This window comes from Mastigoproctus giganteus, chromosome 8, assembly GCF_048544385.1.
Source record: "Mastigoproctus giganteus isolate SK-2022 chromosome 8, ASM4854438v1, whole genome shotgun sequence".
Classification (NCBI taxonomy): Eukaryota; Metazoa; Arthropoda; class Arachnida; order Uropygi; family Thelyphonidae; genus Mastigoproctus; species Mastigoproctus giganteus.
In genome coordinates this window covers 26,814,627-26,832,064 of record NC_143582.1, presented here as the reverse complement: position 1 = coordinate 26,832,064, position 17,438 = coordinate 26,814,627, and the positions used below count along the sequence as shown (strand labels likewise).

At 37.4% G+C, this 17,438-nt stretch overlaps 1 protein-coding gene across 2 annotated transcripts in view; it reads left to right on the top strand.

Annotated features, from left to right (window-relative positions):
• The window catches only part of obe (activating signal cointegrator 1 complex subunit obelus), a 402,671-nt gene that overhangs the window by 152,532 nt on the left and 232,701 nt on the right, over positions 1 to 17,438 (top strand). For both annotated transcript variants that reach the window (XM_090379766.1, XM_090379764.1), the window contains exon 16: positions 677 to 796. In XM_090379766.1, coding sequence (XP_090235892.1) covers positions 677 to 796 — 120 coding nt within the window. The remainder of the gene's footprint in view (positions 1 to 676; positions 797 to 17,438) is intronic.

Genomic DNA, 17,438 nt, shown 5'->3' with positions numbered 1-17,438 from the left:
TAACTGTGCAGTCTCTTTTTTGAGTGAAATTTGTAATTTATTGTGGTTTTCTTCTGAAGTTAAAAATAAAGATAATGCTTCCAGACCACTTTGTGTTTGCATCAGTGGTATACAGTCATTGCTTGTCCATAATGATCAGACCAAAAATAAAAACTAGGATCACTATGCAGTAGGTAATGTTCATGGAAGCAGATTTGCACATTGCAAGATCAAACTCATCTGCTACCAACAAAAAGTGTTCAGCCCATTGTTAGTAAAACAGTTTCAGTGAAGTTGTAAGCTCATCTGCCCTCAGTCACCCAGAATATAAATGGACACTTATTTGTTATCATTCATGATCCATAACATAGCAGTGGGATGTTACATTAATCCAATATCTTTAATTCAACTTTAATCAGTATAGTAGTAAAAATTCCACTTTTATTCATTTGCCATGAGCTAGCCACGAAAAAACTTTTAATTTACCTTTTCTGCATTATGTCTGTCTGTTCTGTTATATATCATTTAAAGTAAGTTAACCATTAGAAAAAGAAAATACAATGAACTTCCAGCCACTTGGACAGTCCTTGTTATTGTTCCTTAAAATTTTGCCCACTTGTTATAAAACAGGTATCTTATTTAAAATAGTAATCTGATTATAAGATCTTTGTTAAAATATTTGTCTGTTATTTTTTAGATTTCCTTGGGAACAGTAACAAATATTGATGAAGCAGTAGAGTGGTTAAGCTATACTTATTTCTATGTCAGAATGCGCTGCAATCCACTCTGTTATGGAATCAAATATCAGACTTTACAAGTAAGCAAGCAAGCAACAGTTAATATTTGCTTAATTTAGTTAAATGTACTTGTGCCAGTCTCTACATCAAATTTTTTTTGTAAGTATAGACTTTTTTTAAATATATTTTTATATCTACTACAGAAGTGAAAAGCTTTCATTGTTTTATTTATAGTGGATATAGTGCATTTTTAATCAAATATAAAAACTCTTCATTTTATTTTATATATACAATAGACTACCGATTTTTCCGGGATAGATGGTAAAAAGAAATATCCCGGTTAATCCAAAAAGTACAGTAAGTCCCCGACATATGTAAGAGATACTCAACCCACGTAAGAAGCCCTAGAAGGGCTTCTTACGTGGGTCGAGTTTTACGTAACTCAGGAATGACTAATAAAATATTTCTACTATATCCCTGATATACCAAAATTACAAAAACCACGTAATATCCTCAGAAGATGAATAAAAATAGTTATTTATTTTTAATTAGTTCAATTAAAAACTTTATCTGGGCAGCAGTGAAGTAGCCGGAGTGACACATAAGAAAACATAAAATGAAGAAAGAACGCATGTTATTGTACTGTAAAAACTGGTAGCCTTGGTTATTATAGTTGACTTCATTGGTGCTGATCTCTTCACCACTTCTTGTATTCTGTCTTTGTCCTTTATTATTCTGTTCACTGTTGACACTGACAAATCTGAATTCCATGCAATACTTGTTAATGTTTGACCATTTTCATACATCCCTATTATGTATTTTAGCTTTCTGATCCAAATCAATCACTTTCCTTTTCTTGGTAGATTTACTAGTACTGCTGTCACTTATTCTCTTAGTCGGCAACCATGATAATGGTCAAAATGAAATTTTCTGTCAAGAACTTCACAGGGTTAAGGCAATAATTCACTATTATCACCTCCACGCGAGCTCATATTTTACTCAAGCACATTTCTGGAGGTCAACACCATAAAACAATAAAAACAATTTGCACTTTCAGGGTTATTGGACTTTTCTGTTAGTGCAATTCATTATGAACGGGTAGTAAACTCGATCTTAATTCATTTGTGATAATACCGATAGCTGGAATTTTGTGGGTTTTTACGTTATTATGGTGAAATTGTGTCCCCTTCACTGAAATCATCAGTCATATAAAAAAAATAAATATATTTTCAGAATCTTCTCATCGTTCCTATTTTTTAAGCTTATTACTCACATATCTCTCACTTGTGCAATTTGTGCATGCCATGATCATCGTTATTGATTGCTTATTTATTTATTATTTATTTTTTTACTGTTTTTAATTTTACAATTCTAAAAAAGAAAAAAAATTGAATGAAAAAAATTTTATACAGGTCCAAAGTTACATAAGTAGGGGACTTACTGTATCGAAAAATATTCAGCAACCTACGTAAAAAGTATGGCAATAGATAAAAAAATGACAAAATTTACCATGCACTACTCACATGTCCAATATAATGCTTCCCTTTATTTTTTATGATGTCAATTTTAAATCTAATACTGGGCTGCAGTAGTTTTTATTGGACTGCTGTCTAGTTGTTCCTACTTGTGGTTCAATATTTCATCAGTTTTTTTGTCTCCTGTGGAAAAATATGCAACTAGTCAAAATGCAAGTCCACTGATTTATTTGTTTGAGGAATTACTCAGTGCATAAGAAAAAACTTATGAATTTTTTTTTTATTACTCTTATGAAAGAAAATTTCTAGAACAAATAGAGGGTGCAGCTTTGGTATACCCCATTATACTATGGTTTTGGATATAATGCAGGTGTGACCATGTAGATCAACAAAAGTACTTGTATGTATATCTGTAGCACTCTAGAGCAAATGGTGATCAAGTCAAAATTAGCTGATAATATGGCTGTAAATTTTTTAAAATAGCACATGAAAATTTCTGTAGCTTTGTTGGTTAAAAAGTGGCATAACAATATCACTCCAACAAGTATCATGGATGAATTATGGAACACCACCAACTGTGTGTTTCCTCATACACTTTTTGGTTTTTTCTTTATCCTTTTCAAAAAGCAAATTGTATGCATCATGTTATTTTAACTTTCTACTGGATGTAACAAAAAAAAAAAAAAAAATCCAAGGTTTGTGGTTGATTTTATGTACCATATAGCTTTCTTTGAGATAAAAGGCAAGAAATAGTTGAAAATTGTTCACTTTATAATTTCATTCTTTATTCTGACACTGCATTGGATCATAAGAAGAAATAAATATTAATGAAACTCTGTGGAAAATTACTACAGAAGTGAGCATGCAGTGCAAATATGATACTGTAAAAAATTTTTTTACAACTATACTTTTAAAGTTTTTTATTTTTTTTTGCATCTAGTACACCAGGATGCACCCACCAGGAGGTTAAGGATCTTTACGTTTTTGCCAGCTGATGCAAACTTAAAAAAATATGGAAACTTATTTTACATCTGTAGGGATAAATGGAGATAGTGTGAAAATATCGTAATGTGAACCCAATAACACTTTTTTTTTTTTTTGTAGTTCGTTCCAAGTTCTTGGAAGTTGAAAATTTTGCCATATTATTAAACTATTTACCTCTCTAAAAGGTCATATTTATAATGGAAATTGCACTACCTTTTCGTTGTTATCATATATTCCTGTTATAAGAATCAATTTTGAACACCTTTGTGATATTTTTCTAAAGCACGTTACTGGAGTTCATGACCAAAAAACAATAAAAACAATTTGCACTTTCTGGTTTATTGGGCTTTTCTGTTAGTGCATCTAATTATAAACGGGTAGTAAACTCTATCTTTTTGCATTTGAGATAATACTGATAATTGCAATTGTGTGAGTTTTTACGGTATTATGGTGAAATGTGTTCCCCTTCACTGAAATCTTCAATTATATAAAAAACAAATTTTCAGAAACTTCTCTTCATTCCTATTTATGTAATACAATAATAAAGTAAAAGCAACGAATGAAAAGTGCAACTTTTCATTGGTCGCTTTCCCTTCATCATTGTATTACAATGATAATTTGTAATACAATGATGAAGGAAACGAAACAAAATTGATTTGGAAATGAAGATGAAAATGATTAAGAAGTATGAAACAAGACAAAGTTTGTAGTAGTAGTAGTGGCATGTGATGCAAGAGAGCAAGTGTATGAGCTTATGCAGCATCAGCCAAAAAAAAAAAAAAGAAAAAATCACACCATTTCCTCCAAATGCCTGTCCAGTTCCTCCTTAAATTTATTTAACCTATCAACTTCCACAATGAGAGATGAAAGTTTGTTCCAGCAATTAACCACCCGCTGGCTAAAGGCAAATTTCTGCTTGTCTATTCTACATCTGTCTTTTCTTAATTTGAATTTATGCCCCCTTAGGTTTGTAATCTGAACAAGTGGAAGGATCCCATCAAAATTCAGCATGCTCAACCCATTCAAGGCCTTATACACCTCAATCAGATCACCGTGCAGGTGCCTAGTCTCCAGCCACTGCAAAAAATTTGCAGAATTTAAGCCTCTCTTGGTAAGAGGATCCCTTCATTCCCCAAACCAATCTTTTTGCTCTTCTCTGTACACGTTCAAGCAAATCGACATCCTTCCTAAAATGAGGCCTCCAGACCTGTATGCAGTACTCAAGGTGTGGCCTGACTATTGCTTTATACAGAGGGACAATCACCTCCTTCTCCCTGCTAGCAAAATTCCTATATATCATTGACAAAACCCCATGACCTGCCCTGGCAGCCTGTCTGCATTGCTCAGAAAACTTCATATCTGACTGCACAATTACTCCCAGGTCTTTTTCATTTTCTACTACCTTAGGTGCAGGCCCCGAGTGCCAAGCGATAGTGACAAGCGATTTTTCTCTGCGACTCATAAAGTGATCTTAGAAAGTGATATAGTTCTATTTTTTGTTGTGCGATTTTCTTCTGTTTTGTTCACTTAAAGCGGTTCTTCACTTAAAAAGTCTTACGTAAGAACCCAGAAAGGGAATCTACCTTTCTTTTTTTGTATTTATATTAAATACTCACACTCTACTAACCTTAATAACCGCTTGGTCACTGGTGGCACCGCTCCTGCCTCCACGTGGCGGGGCCGGTAATCTGGGAGAAGAAAGACCTTCTCCCAGGGCTAAAAGGAGTAAAAATGGACACTCATGATTTCCCACGATTAGAGCCAAAGAGCTCTCAACATGACAGCCACGAAACTGATCATGACTTCTCATTGTCGAAAAGACAAAAAAAGGATGCAAACAAGCAGGAATCTCCAGCTTTCCTGATTATTCATTCTCTGTCTTCACAACCTGTCAGCAAGCTCTCTCCTTTCATCATACAACGATGCCTTGTAAATGCATCAGCATCTCCAAAAATGGTGAAACGTCTTCAGTCCGGTGACTTGCTAATAGAAACCTCTCACCCGAGACACTCTGACCTCCTGTTAAAACTTACATCTTTAAGTGGAATTCCAATTCAAGTCACTCCACATAACACCCTGAATTCTTCCAAGGGAGTGATCAGTGAATGGGACCTATTGAATGTTTCCGAGGAAGAAATAATCCAGGAACTGAAGGATCAAAATGTCACTCAGGCCAAGAGAATTATGATACGAAAAGACGGCACCTTAGTCCCAACACGTAGCATAATTTTAACCTTTAGTTCACCGAACTTACCATCCTCAGTGAAAGCAGGCTATTTAAACTGTCGTGTTCGGCCCTTTATCCCAAACCCTCTGAGATGCTACAAATGTCAGAAATTTGGCCACTCCCAGACAGCATGCCGTGGAGATGCAACATGTCCAAACTGCGGTTGCAAAACTCATACTCAATCGGAATGCAAGGCTCAAACCCCACAGTGTCCCAATTGCAAGGGCAATCATCCAGCTTACTCCAAAGATTGCGATCTCTGGAAGTTAGGAAAAAAAATACAGAAATACAAGACTGAAAATAAAGTATCTTTTCAAGAAGCTAGAAGACAAGTAAAATTAAGTATTCCAAAAACCACTTACGCTTCGGCTAGCCATAGTTTCAAATCAGTAGCATGTCAGACAGAAGTGTCAGTCTCTCCCAACAAATCGATTGCCGACTGGGCTCGATTAGTACTATCAACTCAACCTACATCTGAATCACAGTTAGTGGACCAAAGTAATAATACGCCACTCACAGTTCCAACTCAAAACGCAACCCACAGTACAATGACAGAAAAATTCCATAAATCAGATCCTGTGGAGGTGAAACAACCAACAAGCATGGATACTGATGATATGCCAAACCAAGAGGATTTTCTTGAATTGCATGCAGATGGAGATATGGAGGATAAAAATGATTCAGGACGCCCTAATTTTCCCAAAAAAGAAAAATCTAAATCCGACCGTTACAAACAACCCATGCATAAAAAGCAGACAGATTCATCTTCCTCTTACAAAACCAAATAATGGAACATGTTATCCAATGGAATTGTAGAGGTCTTCGCAGTAACTTAGATGATATACACGAATTAATTCATCACTATAAACCTCTTGCAATGTGCTTACAAGAAACTAATTTGACATCTCTGGTCTCAATTTCAATCAAAAATTACACTGTATTCAGACAAGACAGGGCTGACTCCAATAACCCTCATGGAGGAGTAGCGATACTCGTGGACTCAAGCATCCCCGCCAGACGTATTCCTTTACAAACATCCTTAGAGGCCGTTGCCACGCGTGTTGTTAATGGTATTACTCTAACATTGGTTTCCATTTATCTTCCGCCTAATCATCAATATACTATTCAGGAACTTGAAGATCTTGTTATGCAGTTACCATCACCGTTTTGTTTACTAGGAGACTTTAATGCACATCACCCATTATGGGGTTCTCCCACCTCAGACAGACGAGGTAAGCTTATCGAAATGCTGATCGATAGGCAGAATTTAACATTATTGAATACTGGGTCCCCTACATATGTGCACCTCCCTACGGGCTCAACATCTGCCATAGACCTTTCCATCTGTTCCCCAATCCTCTTTCCAAGTATAGATTGGATACCTCTAAGTGATCCTTATAGCAGTGACCACTTTCCTTTAATCTGCAAAATTCAAACATCCTATTCCTTTCCAACAGAAAGTCCAATTAAATGGAAATTTTCAAAGGCCGACTGGGCAAAATACAGATCGCACATCTCATTTGACAACGATATCATTCAGTCCGGTTCCATCAATAGTGTTACTGAGCATATCATAAATCAAATTCTGGCAGCTGCATCTGTCGCAGTTCCTCAATATCAAGCAAGAAATAGACGAAAAATAAATTACTGGTGGAATGAAGATTGCAATAATGCAAAAAAAGAGAAAAACAAAGCATGGAATCTTTTCCGCAAATATCCTACCACCTCCAATCTTATTAACTATAAACGGCTCAGAGCTAAAGCTCGCTATATCAGACGCAAAGCAAGAAAAGACACTTGGATTAAATTCGCCACATCAGTTAATAAAAATACCGATATCAGATTAATCTGGAGAAAAATAAAATGTTTGAACAATAAATTTCCACCTCTATCCACCCCGCTACTGAACTGGAATGGACAAGAACTCTCTAATCCCACAGAAATATCAAATGCACTGGGAATTGTATTTTCTCTTTTGTCTTCTTGTAAAGCTTATGATCAATCATTCCAAAAACGTAAAACAGTTGCAGAGAAAACCAGACTGAATTACACCGACAATTCTGCTTTATCTTATAATCAACCATTTACCATGTTTGAGCTACAGCAATCTCTTACAATCTCAAGAAACAGTGCTGCTGGCCCTGATGGGATATATTATGTAATGATCCGAAATCTGGATCAAAGGTCACTCTCTTCACTGCTCATATTTTATAATCGAATTTTTTCTGAACATACCTTCCCAAGCTCCTGGAGTCATTCATATGTACTACCGATTGCAAAACCCGGTAAAGATCATTCTGCTCCTCAAAATTACAGACCGATATCCCTTACCAGCTGTCTCAGCAAAACTCTCGAGAAAATGATACATCGCCGTCTCACTTGGTTCCTTGAGTCTCAAAACTTGATAAATAACAACCAATTCGGTTTCCGGAAAAACCGATCCTCACTAGATCTCATGATCAAAGCCGAGTCAAATATCAGAAATGCTTTCATCAAAAAGGAACATCTCGTCATGGTCTGTCTTGACGTTGAAAAAGCCTTTGACACTACGTGGCGTTTTGGCATCTTAAAGGATCTACATTCTCTTGGCCTGAGAGGTAATTTACCATATTTTATCCAAAATTTCCTTCAACGGAGATCCTTTCAAGTTCGCTATCGGGGAACCCTCTCTAAAATCTTTATCCAAGAAGAAGGAATTCCACAAGGGTCTGTTCTCAGCGCTACCTTGTTTGCAATGAGAATGAATCATATAATGGAACTCATTCCGAAAACTGTGGATTCATACCTTTTCGCAGATGATCTCTCAATTTCTTGTCATTCCCAAAACATGCATTACATTGAACGCCAACTTCAAATATCAATGAATCGCATCCTGACATGGATGACACAAAATGGTTATAGACTATCCAGCCAGAAATCTACTGCCATTCACTTCTGCTCCAGACGCAATATGCATCCGGAACCCGAGCTGCATTTGAATAACCATCCTCTTCCCATAACTAATTGTATTCGCCTACTAGGATTGTTCTTTGACAATAAGTTAAATTTCCAAAAGCACATTGAACATCTCCGGACTACTTGTCAAAGAAAACTAAACATACTCAGAGTCTTAACAGCCACAACATGGGGAGCAGATCGTTACAGCCTGCTTCATTTATATAGAACCATAATCAGATCACGACTGGACTACGGTGCACCTGTCTTCGACTCTGCTAGGGAGAGTGCTTTATCTCGCCTCAACCCTATTCAACATTCAGCTCTCAGAACAGCACTAGGTGCGTTCAGAACATCTCCAGTGCAAAGTTTGTATGTTGAAGCTCATGAACCTCCCCTAAATATCAGGAGAAAGATGTTGCTGCTGAACTATGCAACCAAGATCCAAAGCCAAATGACCCATCCTAATTGGTCAATACTTTATAATCCACAGTTTACGACCTTGTATAGAAACAAACCACAGTCAGTTCGGCCTGCTGGTATTAGGCTAAAACAACTAGCAGAAGATTGGGATATTCACTTTAATAAAATCTTACAAGATCCTATAGATCCTGAACCTCCATGGTCTGTCATCATGCCATCTTGTGACAGTTATTTCCAACAATGGGGTAAACACTCCCTATCAGATATAAATATCAAACAGCTACACATAGCGCATACTCAATGTTATCCCGACTTCATTAAAATTTATACGGATGGATCGAAGTCTGAGAGTGGAACCGGCGCAGCAGTAGTACTCCCCGATACTATCATTTCTCTATCTCTCCCAACAGAGTGCAGTAGTTACTCTACTGAATTATATGCCATAAAGCTTGCTATAGAACATATTTTCCATAAGTCAATTCAAAAGAGCTTAATATACACAGACTCGCAGAGTTCCTTATTAGCCTTGCAAAACAACTCTCCGTCTAATCACCCTCTAATAAAGCTCATTAGAACAGAGTTAATACGTCTGAGAGAGCATCAACAAAAGGTTATTTTCTGCTGGATACCTAGCCATACTGGAATACCAGGAAATGAAATTGCGGATGATGCTGCCAAACATCCATCGAGAGCAGCCCCAACGAATTCATTAGTACCGTTCCTAGATTATAAAATTAAGATCCGAAGTATATGTATTGGGCAATGGACTCTGCAATGGCAAGCGCAAATTCATAATAAACTTTTTCAAATTAAACCTATACCAAAATTATGGGCTTCCAGCCCCATTGCAAACAGACAAGAAGAAGTAATTCTGGCCAGAGCCAGAATAGGCCATACTCATCTAACTCATCTGTTCCTCCTGTCAGGTAATGACCCTCCTCAATGTAACCATTGCCATACACCACTCACAGTCAAACACATACTTCTGGACTGTACTTTATATAATAATGCTCGACTACTGTCATTCATTTCTCTGGCAAGCTTAAAGGAACCTTTGTCACTTAGTCATATCATAGGCGAAAAATCAAATCTCACAGAATTCTTCTCTTTCTTAAAACAAATAGGACTGTACAGCCATTTCTAACTGTTTCTACATGGAACAACAGAGGCAGTATGAATCACTTTTCTAAGTGCAATATGGCCTAAGTAGCCATTGCACTTAAAACCCCATCAACAACAACAACAACAACCTTAGGTGCAGTAACCCATATGCAGTACTTTTCATTTGTCAAGGTTAAACTTCAGTTGCCACTTCTTAGCCCATCTGCCCAAATTATCTGGATCCTGTTGCAGTAGCACACTGCCATTACTGTCATTAACAACCCTGCCAACCTTTGTGTCATCTGCAAACTTCGACATTAAGCCTGATATACCTTCATCAATATCATTGATAAATATACAAAACAACAGTGGACCCAAAACCGAACCCTGTAGGACTCCACTAATAACATTAGTCCACGAAGAGCAGCACCCATTAATTACCACCATCTGTATTCTCCCACTCAACCATCCTTTTATCCATTTTAGCAACTTACCTTTAATACCATTCTGCTCCAATTTGTACAATAGTCTTCCATGCGCAACAGTGTCAAAAGCTTTCCTGAAATCCAAATATATGATATCAAAATTATTTTTTGCATCCAGTTCCTTTGTAACCACATCATAATATCCTATCAAATTTGTCAGACAAGACTTTCCCTTTACAAACCCATGCTGTGTCTGAATTATTGCTGCAGTCTTGTCTAGATGATCCTGCAATGCATCTTTAACCAGTGACTCCATTATTTTACCCAGAACAGAAGTTAAACTAACTGGTCTGTAATTACCTGTGTCACCCTTCGATTCCCCTTTGTGAATTGGGGATACATTTGCACATCTCCAGTCCGTGCGAACCTCCCCTGAGTCCAAGGATGCTCAAATAATTATGGTTAAGGGTTTGCTTAGTTGCTTTGCCACCTCCTTTAATATAACTGGATAGATCCCATCCACCCCAGGTGCCTTTCTTATGTTTAACTTCAACAATTTCTCCTCCACTTTGCTCTCAGTTATTACAAAATCATTAAGCACCCTGCTACAATTTGATAACCTTCTGCCATTTTCAAAACTTAATAACTCCTCATGTGTGAATGTAGATGCAAAATACTCATTCAGTTTGTTTGCTATTTGAGCAGGATCATCAACAGCCGAACCATCGATATCCAGTGGGCCAATTAGTTTCATCCCCTTCCTTTTAGAGTTTATATAAGTAAAGAAATCCGTGCTGTTTTTCTTAGCATCTTTCACCAAAGATTTCTCATAATCTGCCTTCGCCTGCCTAACCTCCTTTGTGACCTGATTACACACTAGCTTATATCTGCCATAGGCTTCTGAGTCGCTTGATAATTTATATGCATCCCATGCATTTTTCTTCTCTGTCACCATTTAGGCCTAAACCTTGAACAATATTTCTTAATAGGTATGAAACTTTTAGTAGCATCTACGATTAATTCCTTGAATGCTTCCCACTTAGAATTTACTGTTGGTAACATCGTCAGTTGATCCCACTGTACAGAATTTAAAAACTGTCTGAGACCACTGTACTCACCTTTACGAAAGCAAAAACCCTTTCCTTTACCCCTGATGGTAATTATATCTTTAAGTAAATCCCACATCAGTACACTGTGATCACTGCCACCTAGTGGTTCCTTTATCTGCAAATTCTTAATACACGAATGATCACTGCTGATAACCAGATCAAGAGTATTACCCTCTCTGGTTGCCTCTCGAACATGCTGCTGCAGAAAACAATCATCCAATAAATCCCCAAAAGTCTTACTAGTGTGTGAGTGACCAACCCACAAGTTCCAGTCAATATCTGGGAAGTTAAAATCCCCCATTATAAGATATTCTGATTTACTTACCCACTCTATTTCTCTGTACAATTGTTCATTCTCATTCGAGTCATTAGGCCTATAACACACTCCTACTCTTATTTTTGCTTTCGCATTGCTTATGTCACACCAAACTGACTCAACAGTGCACTGTTCATCTATATCAACTGGATGCACTTCTTTTGATTTTATGTTTTTCTTAATTAACAGCATAACACCTCCTCCCTTCCTATCCTGCCTTATCTTTTCTGTACGCATTGTACTCCCCAAATTCCAGTTCTGCAATCCTTATATCTGTGTGACGCCACGTCTCTGCTATCCCAACAATATCCGTCTTTGATGTCTTGACCAACACTTCAAATTCATCAAATTTATTTACTATACTTCTAGCGTTGGTATACATGCAAGTATACATGTTCCTATTCTTATTATTAGTTACCCTAACACATCCCATATACCCACCTGTTTGACGATGATTGCCATCAGTCCCTGAAACCCCCCAGCACCCCTCGCTCCAGGTCGCTACTTATTCTAATAGAAGTTGTGCAAGAACCACCTTCACCTCTACCTGCGGCTACTTTTAACCTTTTAGTCTGTGAATCCCCACAAGCTATCAGTTTTCCGACCCACCTAACACTGCCTCGATAGCATCAGCAAATATTCTTGCACCCATTCTATTTAAGTGTATCCCATCCCTGTAGAAGCAGTCCCTCTTGTTAACAAGCACAGACCAGGCTGAAAAAATTTTTACCCCTTGAGCCTTGCACATTTCCTCCAGGGCCGAATCAATTGACAAGGCTTTCATCGTGTACTCCCTCCTACCGTGTCTGGGCAAAATTGCAGACACTTTCAAATTTAACCCTAATTCACAACTTTTTTGCAACATTGACCTGTACTTGTTAAGTAAATCTGCAGATCTCCTACTCTTAATGTCATTGTTGCCAACTTGTACAACAATATCACCTTTTGTGCCCTTAAAAGATGACATTTGCTATACAACGTCATCAACTTTTGCCCGTGGCAGACATACCCTGGTCCTGTTCCATCTATCCTTTTTACACAATATATTCCCCATTTCCCTGACAATAGAGTCACCAACAATAACTAGTTCCTTTGGGACCAGCGCATTCTGCCATAGGTCTCGCTGCTTCAATAGTGAATACTATTTTAAATGACAGTGTGCGTATAAAGGAACATGTCAAAGGATCAACACACTTAAGATCAGCAGTAATCACAAAATCTGCATTCAAGTGCTATATCGAAGATGGATCAGCTGTTAATAATATGGATGGAAAATCAGATTCAGAAATGAGTGTCCCTGAGTCTAATGACCATTCAAGCAAAAGCAACAGTATTTATAAAGATACCATATTTCTTCGATTCTAAGACGCACTTTTTTTACCCTATAAATGTCTCTAAAAACAGGGTGATACTTAGAATCGATGGCATCTTACAATCGCAGTTTTTTTTTTTGAGTTTTCCCAAACTTTGCACATGGCACCACACGTTTTGTTTTTACGTGGAAACCCTGCCTCCAAGTTTGACCGTTATTGCATTCTCCAATTCCACTGGAGAATAAAGTTGTGTGGGTGATTTCATGCCCTTTTGAAATGTGAAGCCACCATTATTTCATTATAGTGGAGCTCACTCAACGAAAACTAGGAAGTTTTGTTTGTATCTTTGAAAGTACGTAAGAAGTGGAGCTATTGTATTTCGTTCATTTTTATCCTTTATTGCACATTAAAATGTTGTGAAAAAGATTGCACTAAGAAGCCACATTGAAATGAAAAGTTACTGTTTATGCAAAAGAACATGGAAATAGAGCTGCGGTTCGACATTTTGACATTACTGAAGAAAATGTTCGTTGTTGGAGAAATGATTGCAATTCCATATTTTTGGGCAAAGCAACAACCAAGTGCTTTACAGAGCCTAAGAAAGGAAGATTTCCACAAGTCGATGAAGCTGTAATACGTTTTGTAATGGCGACACATGCAAAAAGATTACCCATCACTCGACAAGCCATGCAGTTGAAAGCCAGAGAAATTGCCATGTCCCTAGGAATAGAGAAAATAATTTTTAAAGGCAGTCGCAGCTGGTGCGAGAGGTGATGAAATTAAGGAAAAAAAGAAACAATGAGTTTAGTCAAATTGTAAATGCTAATGAAACCCTGGTCTTCTTCGATATGCCTCGAAATTACACAGTCAACGCTAAAGGTGCTAAAGAAATCAAGATTATAAGCACGGACTACAAAAAGCAGTGTATCACTGTGATGCTATGCATCACCGCTGATGGTGGAAAGTTGCCACCATATTTAATTTTAAATCAAAAAACCATACCGAAGAATGAAATTTTCCCCAAAGATATTATTGTGCATGCACAAAAAAATGGATGGATGTCGGCAGAGCTTACGGAAGACTGGCAAAATGTGTGGAATAGACATCCTGGAAATCTTCGTAACCCACCTAGCATGCTAGTACTTGGTGGACATTTCGTAGACATTTGTCTGAACTTGTCAAAAATAAAATTGTGCAAAAACATGGTGACTAGCCAACTGCAGTCACTCGAAGTTTCAGTCAACAAACCATTTAAGGATTACTTGAGAAAGGAATGTGAATCCTGGCTGTTGACAACCTTCTGGAAAAATTAAGAAAGTGCCAGCATCAAAATTGGCAGAATGGGTATCAACAGCTTGGAAGTTAATCCTAGAAAGAATAGTGCAGCACTGATTTAAAAAATGTTGCATCACCAATGCTCTCAATGGCTCAGGAGACGATGTATTATGGGATAATGAAGATAACGACAGCTCAGAAGAATCAGACTGTGAATGTGAAGTAGACTCTGATATTGATTCAGATGCAGATATTGATGGCTCAGAAGATTCAGAACGAAGTGATGAATAACACACCTACTGATAAATACTATTGTTGTTAGTAAATTGAATTCTATTATAATAAAAATATTTGTTAGATTTATTTTATTTATTTATATTTTCTGTTGATGGTACCGAAATTAAGGTGTGTCTTATAATCGATGCCATCTTAGAATCAAAGAAATACAGTATTAAGGATAAATATGGCGAACCCTAACCCAAGTTTGTGGCACGGGTGGTTTAATAGGTTCAATCATCGTGCTAGTTTTTACAACATTAAAGTATGCAGTGAAGTCATCAGTGCCGATTTTACTGCTGCAGAGAAATTTTGTGATGTGTTTGGAAAAAATTATTATTGATGGAGGCAGCTATTCAGTGCAGCAAATTTTTAACGTTAATGAGACTGCTCTGTATTGGAAAAAATGTCAGATCGAACATACATTGCCAAAGAGGAAAATACAATGCCAGATTTCAAGGTGTCAAAAGATAGGGCCATGCTCTTGCTTGGGGCTACTGCAGCAGGAGATTACAGATTAAAACCACTGTTTTTGTACCATTCTGGAAATCATCATGCATTTAAGGGCATCAATAAAGCCACCCTACCCGTGCAACGTGCATTTTCGATCGAACCAGAGAGCATGGATAACAGTATCTCTCTTTGAGGATTGGTTTAAATGCTGCTTCATTCCCGAGGTTGAAAAGTATTGTAAAGACAACGACGTTCCTTTCAAGATTTCGCTTCTATTAGATAATGCTCCCAGACACCCTATGCACCTTAGGTGATTTCAATTCGAACATGAGAGTCATATTTCTACCACCAAACATGACTTCACTCATCCAACCTATGAATCAGGGTGTTATTTCAAATTTAAAAGCATACTATTTACACACAACATTTGCTCAGGCATTTGTCTGCAGTAGACGATGAGAAAAATTTTACGTTAAGAGACTTTTGGAAATCTTACAGTATTTACCATGCCATCTGAAACATTAATAAGGCCTGGGCAGAAATTACTAAAAGTTGTTTAAATGGTGCATGGAAGAAAATATGCCCACAGAGGAGTTAATAGAGGAAGAAGAGAAGGAATTATCTAATGAAGAACTTATTGACTTGCAGGCAGCGATAGTGAAAGAAGAAATTGATGACAAAGCTCAAGATGAACCAAATGAGGAGCTGAGACGCTTCATCACCAGAGCGATGGCAATGGCATTTCGTGAAATTGCATCAGCAATGGTGAGGTTTGAGAAGATGGATCCTGACAGCAAACGATTATTAAAAGTTAACAGAGGGGTGAATGATATGCTTGCTTGCTACAAAGAAATCTACGATGAAAAGAAAAAAGCCACCATCCAGTCATCCATTAATATGTTCTTTCATATGGTTGAGCGGCCGACCCCTTCTAAATCTCCATAGCCTTCAACCTCCGCAGTGGCATACTTATCAGCTGAAGACATTGATTCTGGCAATGATGCTCAAGAGGTAAAATTTGCTGATGTTATGCCTGTCTCCTCTCTTTTTTTGTAATTTTATAATTTTGAAATTTATGTAAATTGCACGCTTTTGTAATTTTTCCTGCGCATGAGATAAAAAATTGAATAAATACAATAAATAATTCTATTCATATGTTCGTCGAACATTTCTTTTTTGATTCAATCAATTCAGCGAGCACAGTTGCGAGTGCTGCACAAGCATGGTGGAAATTCCGACTTACGTAGCGTTCCGTGGAATGCAACTCTTACGTAAGTTGGAGAGTTTCTGTATTTATTTTATTTAAGTTTTCTTTTAGATATTTTTGTTTATCTTACCTTTGCATCTTTTATATATACAGGGTGTTTCAAAAGTGATGGCCAATAATTTAAAGGTGAACTGTACAGACTACAATATGCAAAAAAGCCTAGTAAACATGGGTCTTTAAGTGAATTGTTTTCGAGATATTGCACATTTCTAGTTGGGATCCACCACTGACAAGGTGAATTGTACAGAGTTGGGATCCACCACTGACTTGTTTGTTTAGGTTAGGTTATGCTCATTCTCTCCATTTCCCCTCTCTCAATGCTCTGAGATGTAGCAGGCATACTAGTACTTGTCAAAGGATAGTCAACATCCTTTGACAAGTACAATCAACATGGAAAGAGATTACCACAATGAAGTGTATGCAGACATGCACTTCATGTATGGTAAAGCCAGCTGCAGTGCACTCGAGGCTGCATGTTTGTACCAAGAAGCATTTCCCTGCCAAAGGCAGCCCAACTGGCACACATTCATCAGGGTACATCAACACCTTAGAGAACATGGGTGCTTTGCACATAGAGTATGAGCAGGTAGGCCCAGAAACATAACACCTGATGTTGAGAAAAGGGTGTTAGAAAGAACATCCTGTAACATCTGTAAAATCCTGTGGTGTTGAAACCAAAAATTAAAAATGTATTATCTTATGTTTAATAAAACCTCCCGTAGCAAAGGATTCGCAGCTTTTTGCTAAACTAGTGCTCCCATATTCAGTGGCGTATCTTAACAGAAAATGTGCATTATCTCGAAAACGGTTCATTTGCGGTCGGATGTTCACTGGGACTTTTTTGCTTATTTTAGTTTGTACTTAGCATTAGCATTAGCATTAGCAGAGGCATATGATGCAAGAAAGCAAGCTTATTCAGCATCAGCCAAAAAAAACAAAAAAAAAAAAAAAAAAACCCACTCCCATTTCACCCCTCCGTTCGTTCGAAATACCTGTCCAGTTGAGCTTTAAATTTGTTTAGGCTATCAACTTCAACAACCAGTGATGGAAGTCGGTTCCACCAACCAACCACCCGCTGGCCAAAGGCAAATTTCCGCACATCTATCCGACATCCGTCCTTCCTCAATTTGAATTTATGCCCTCT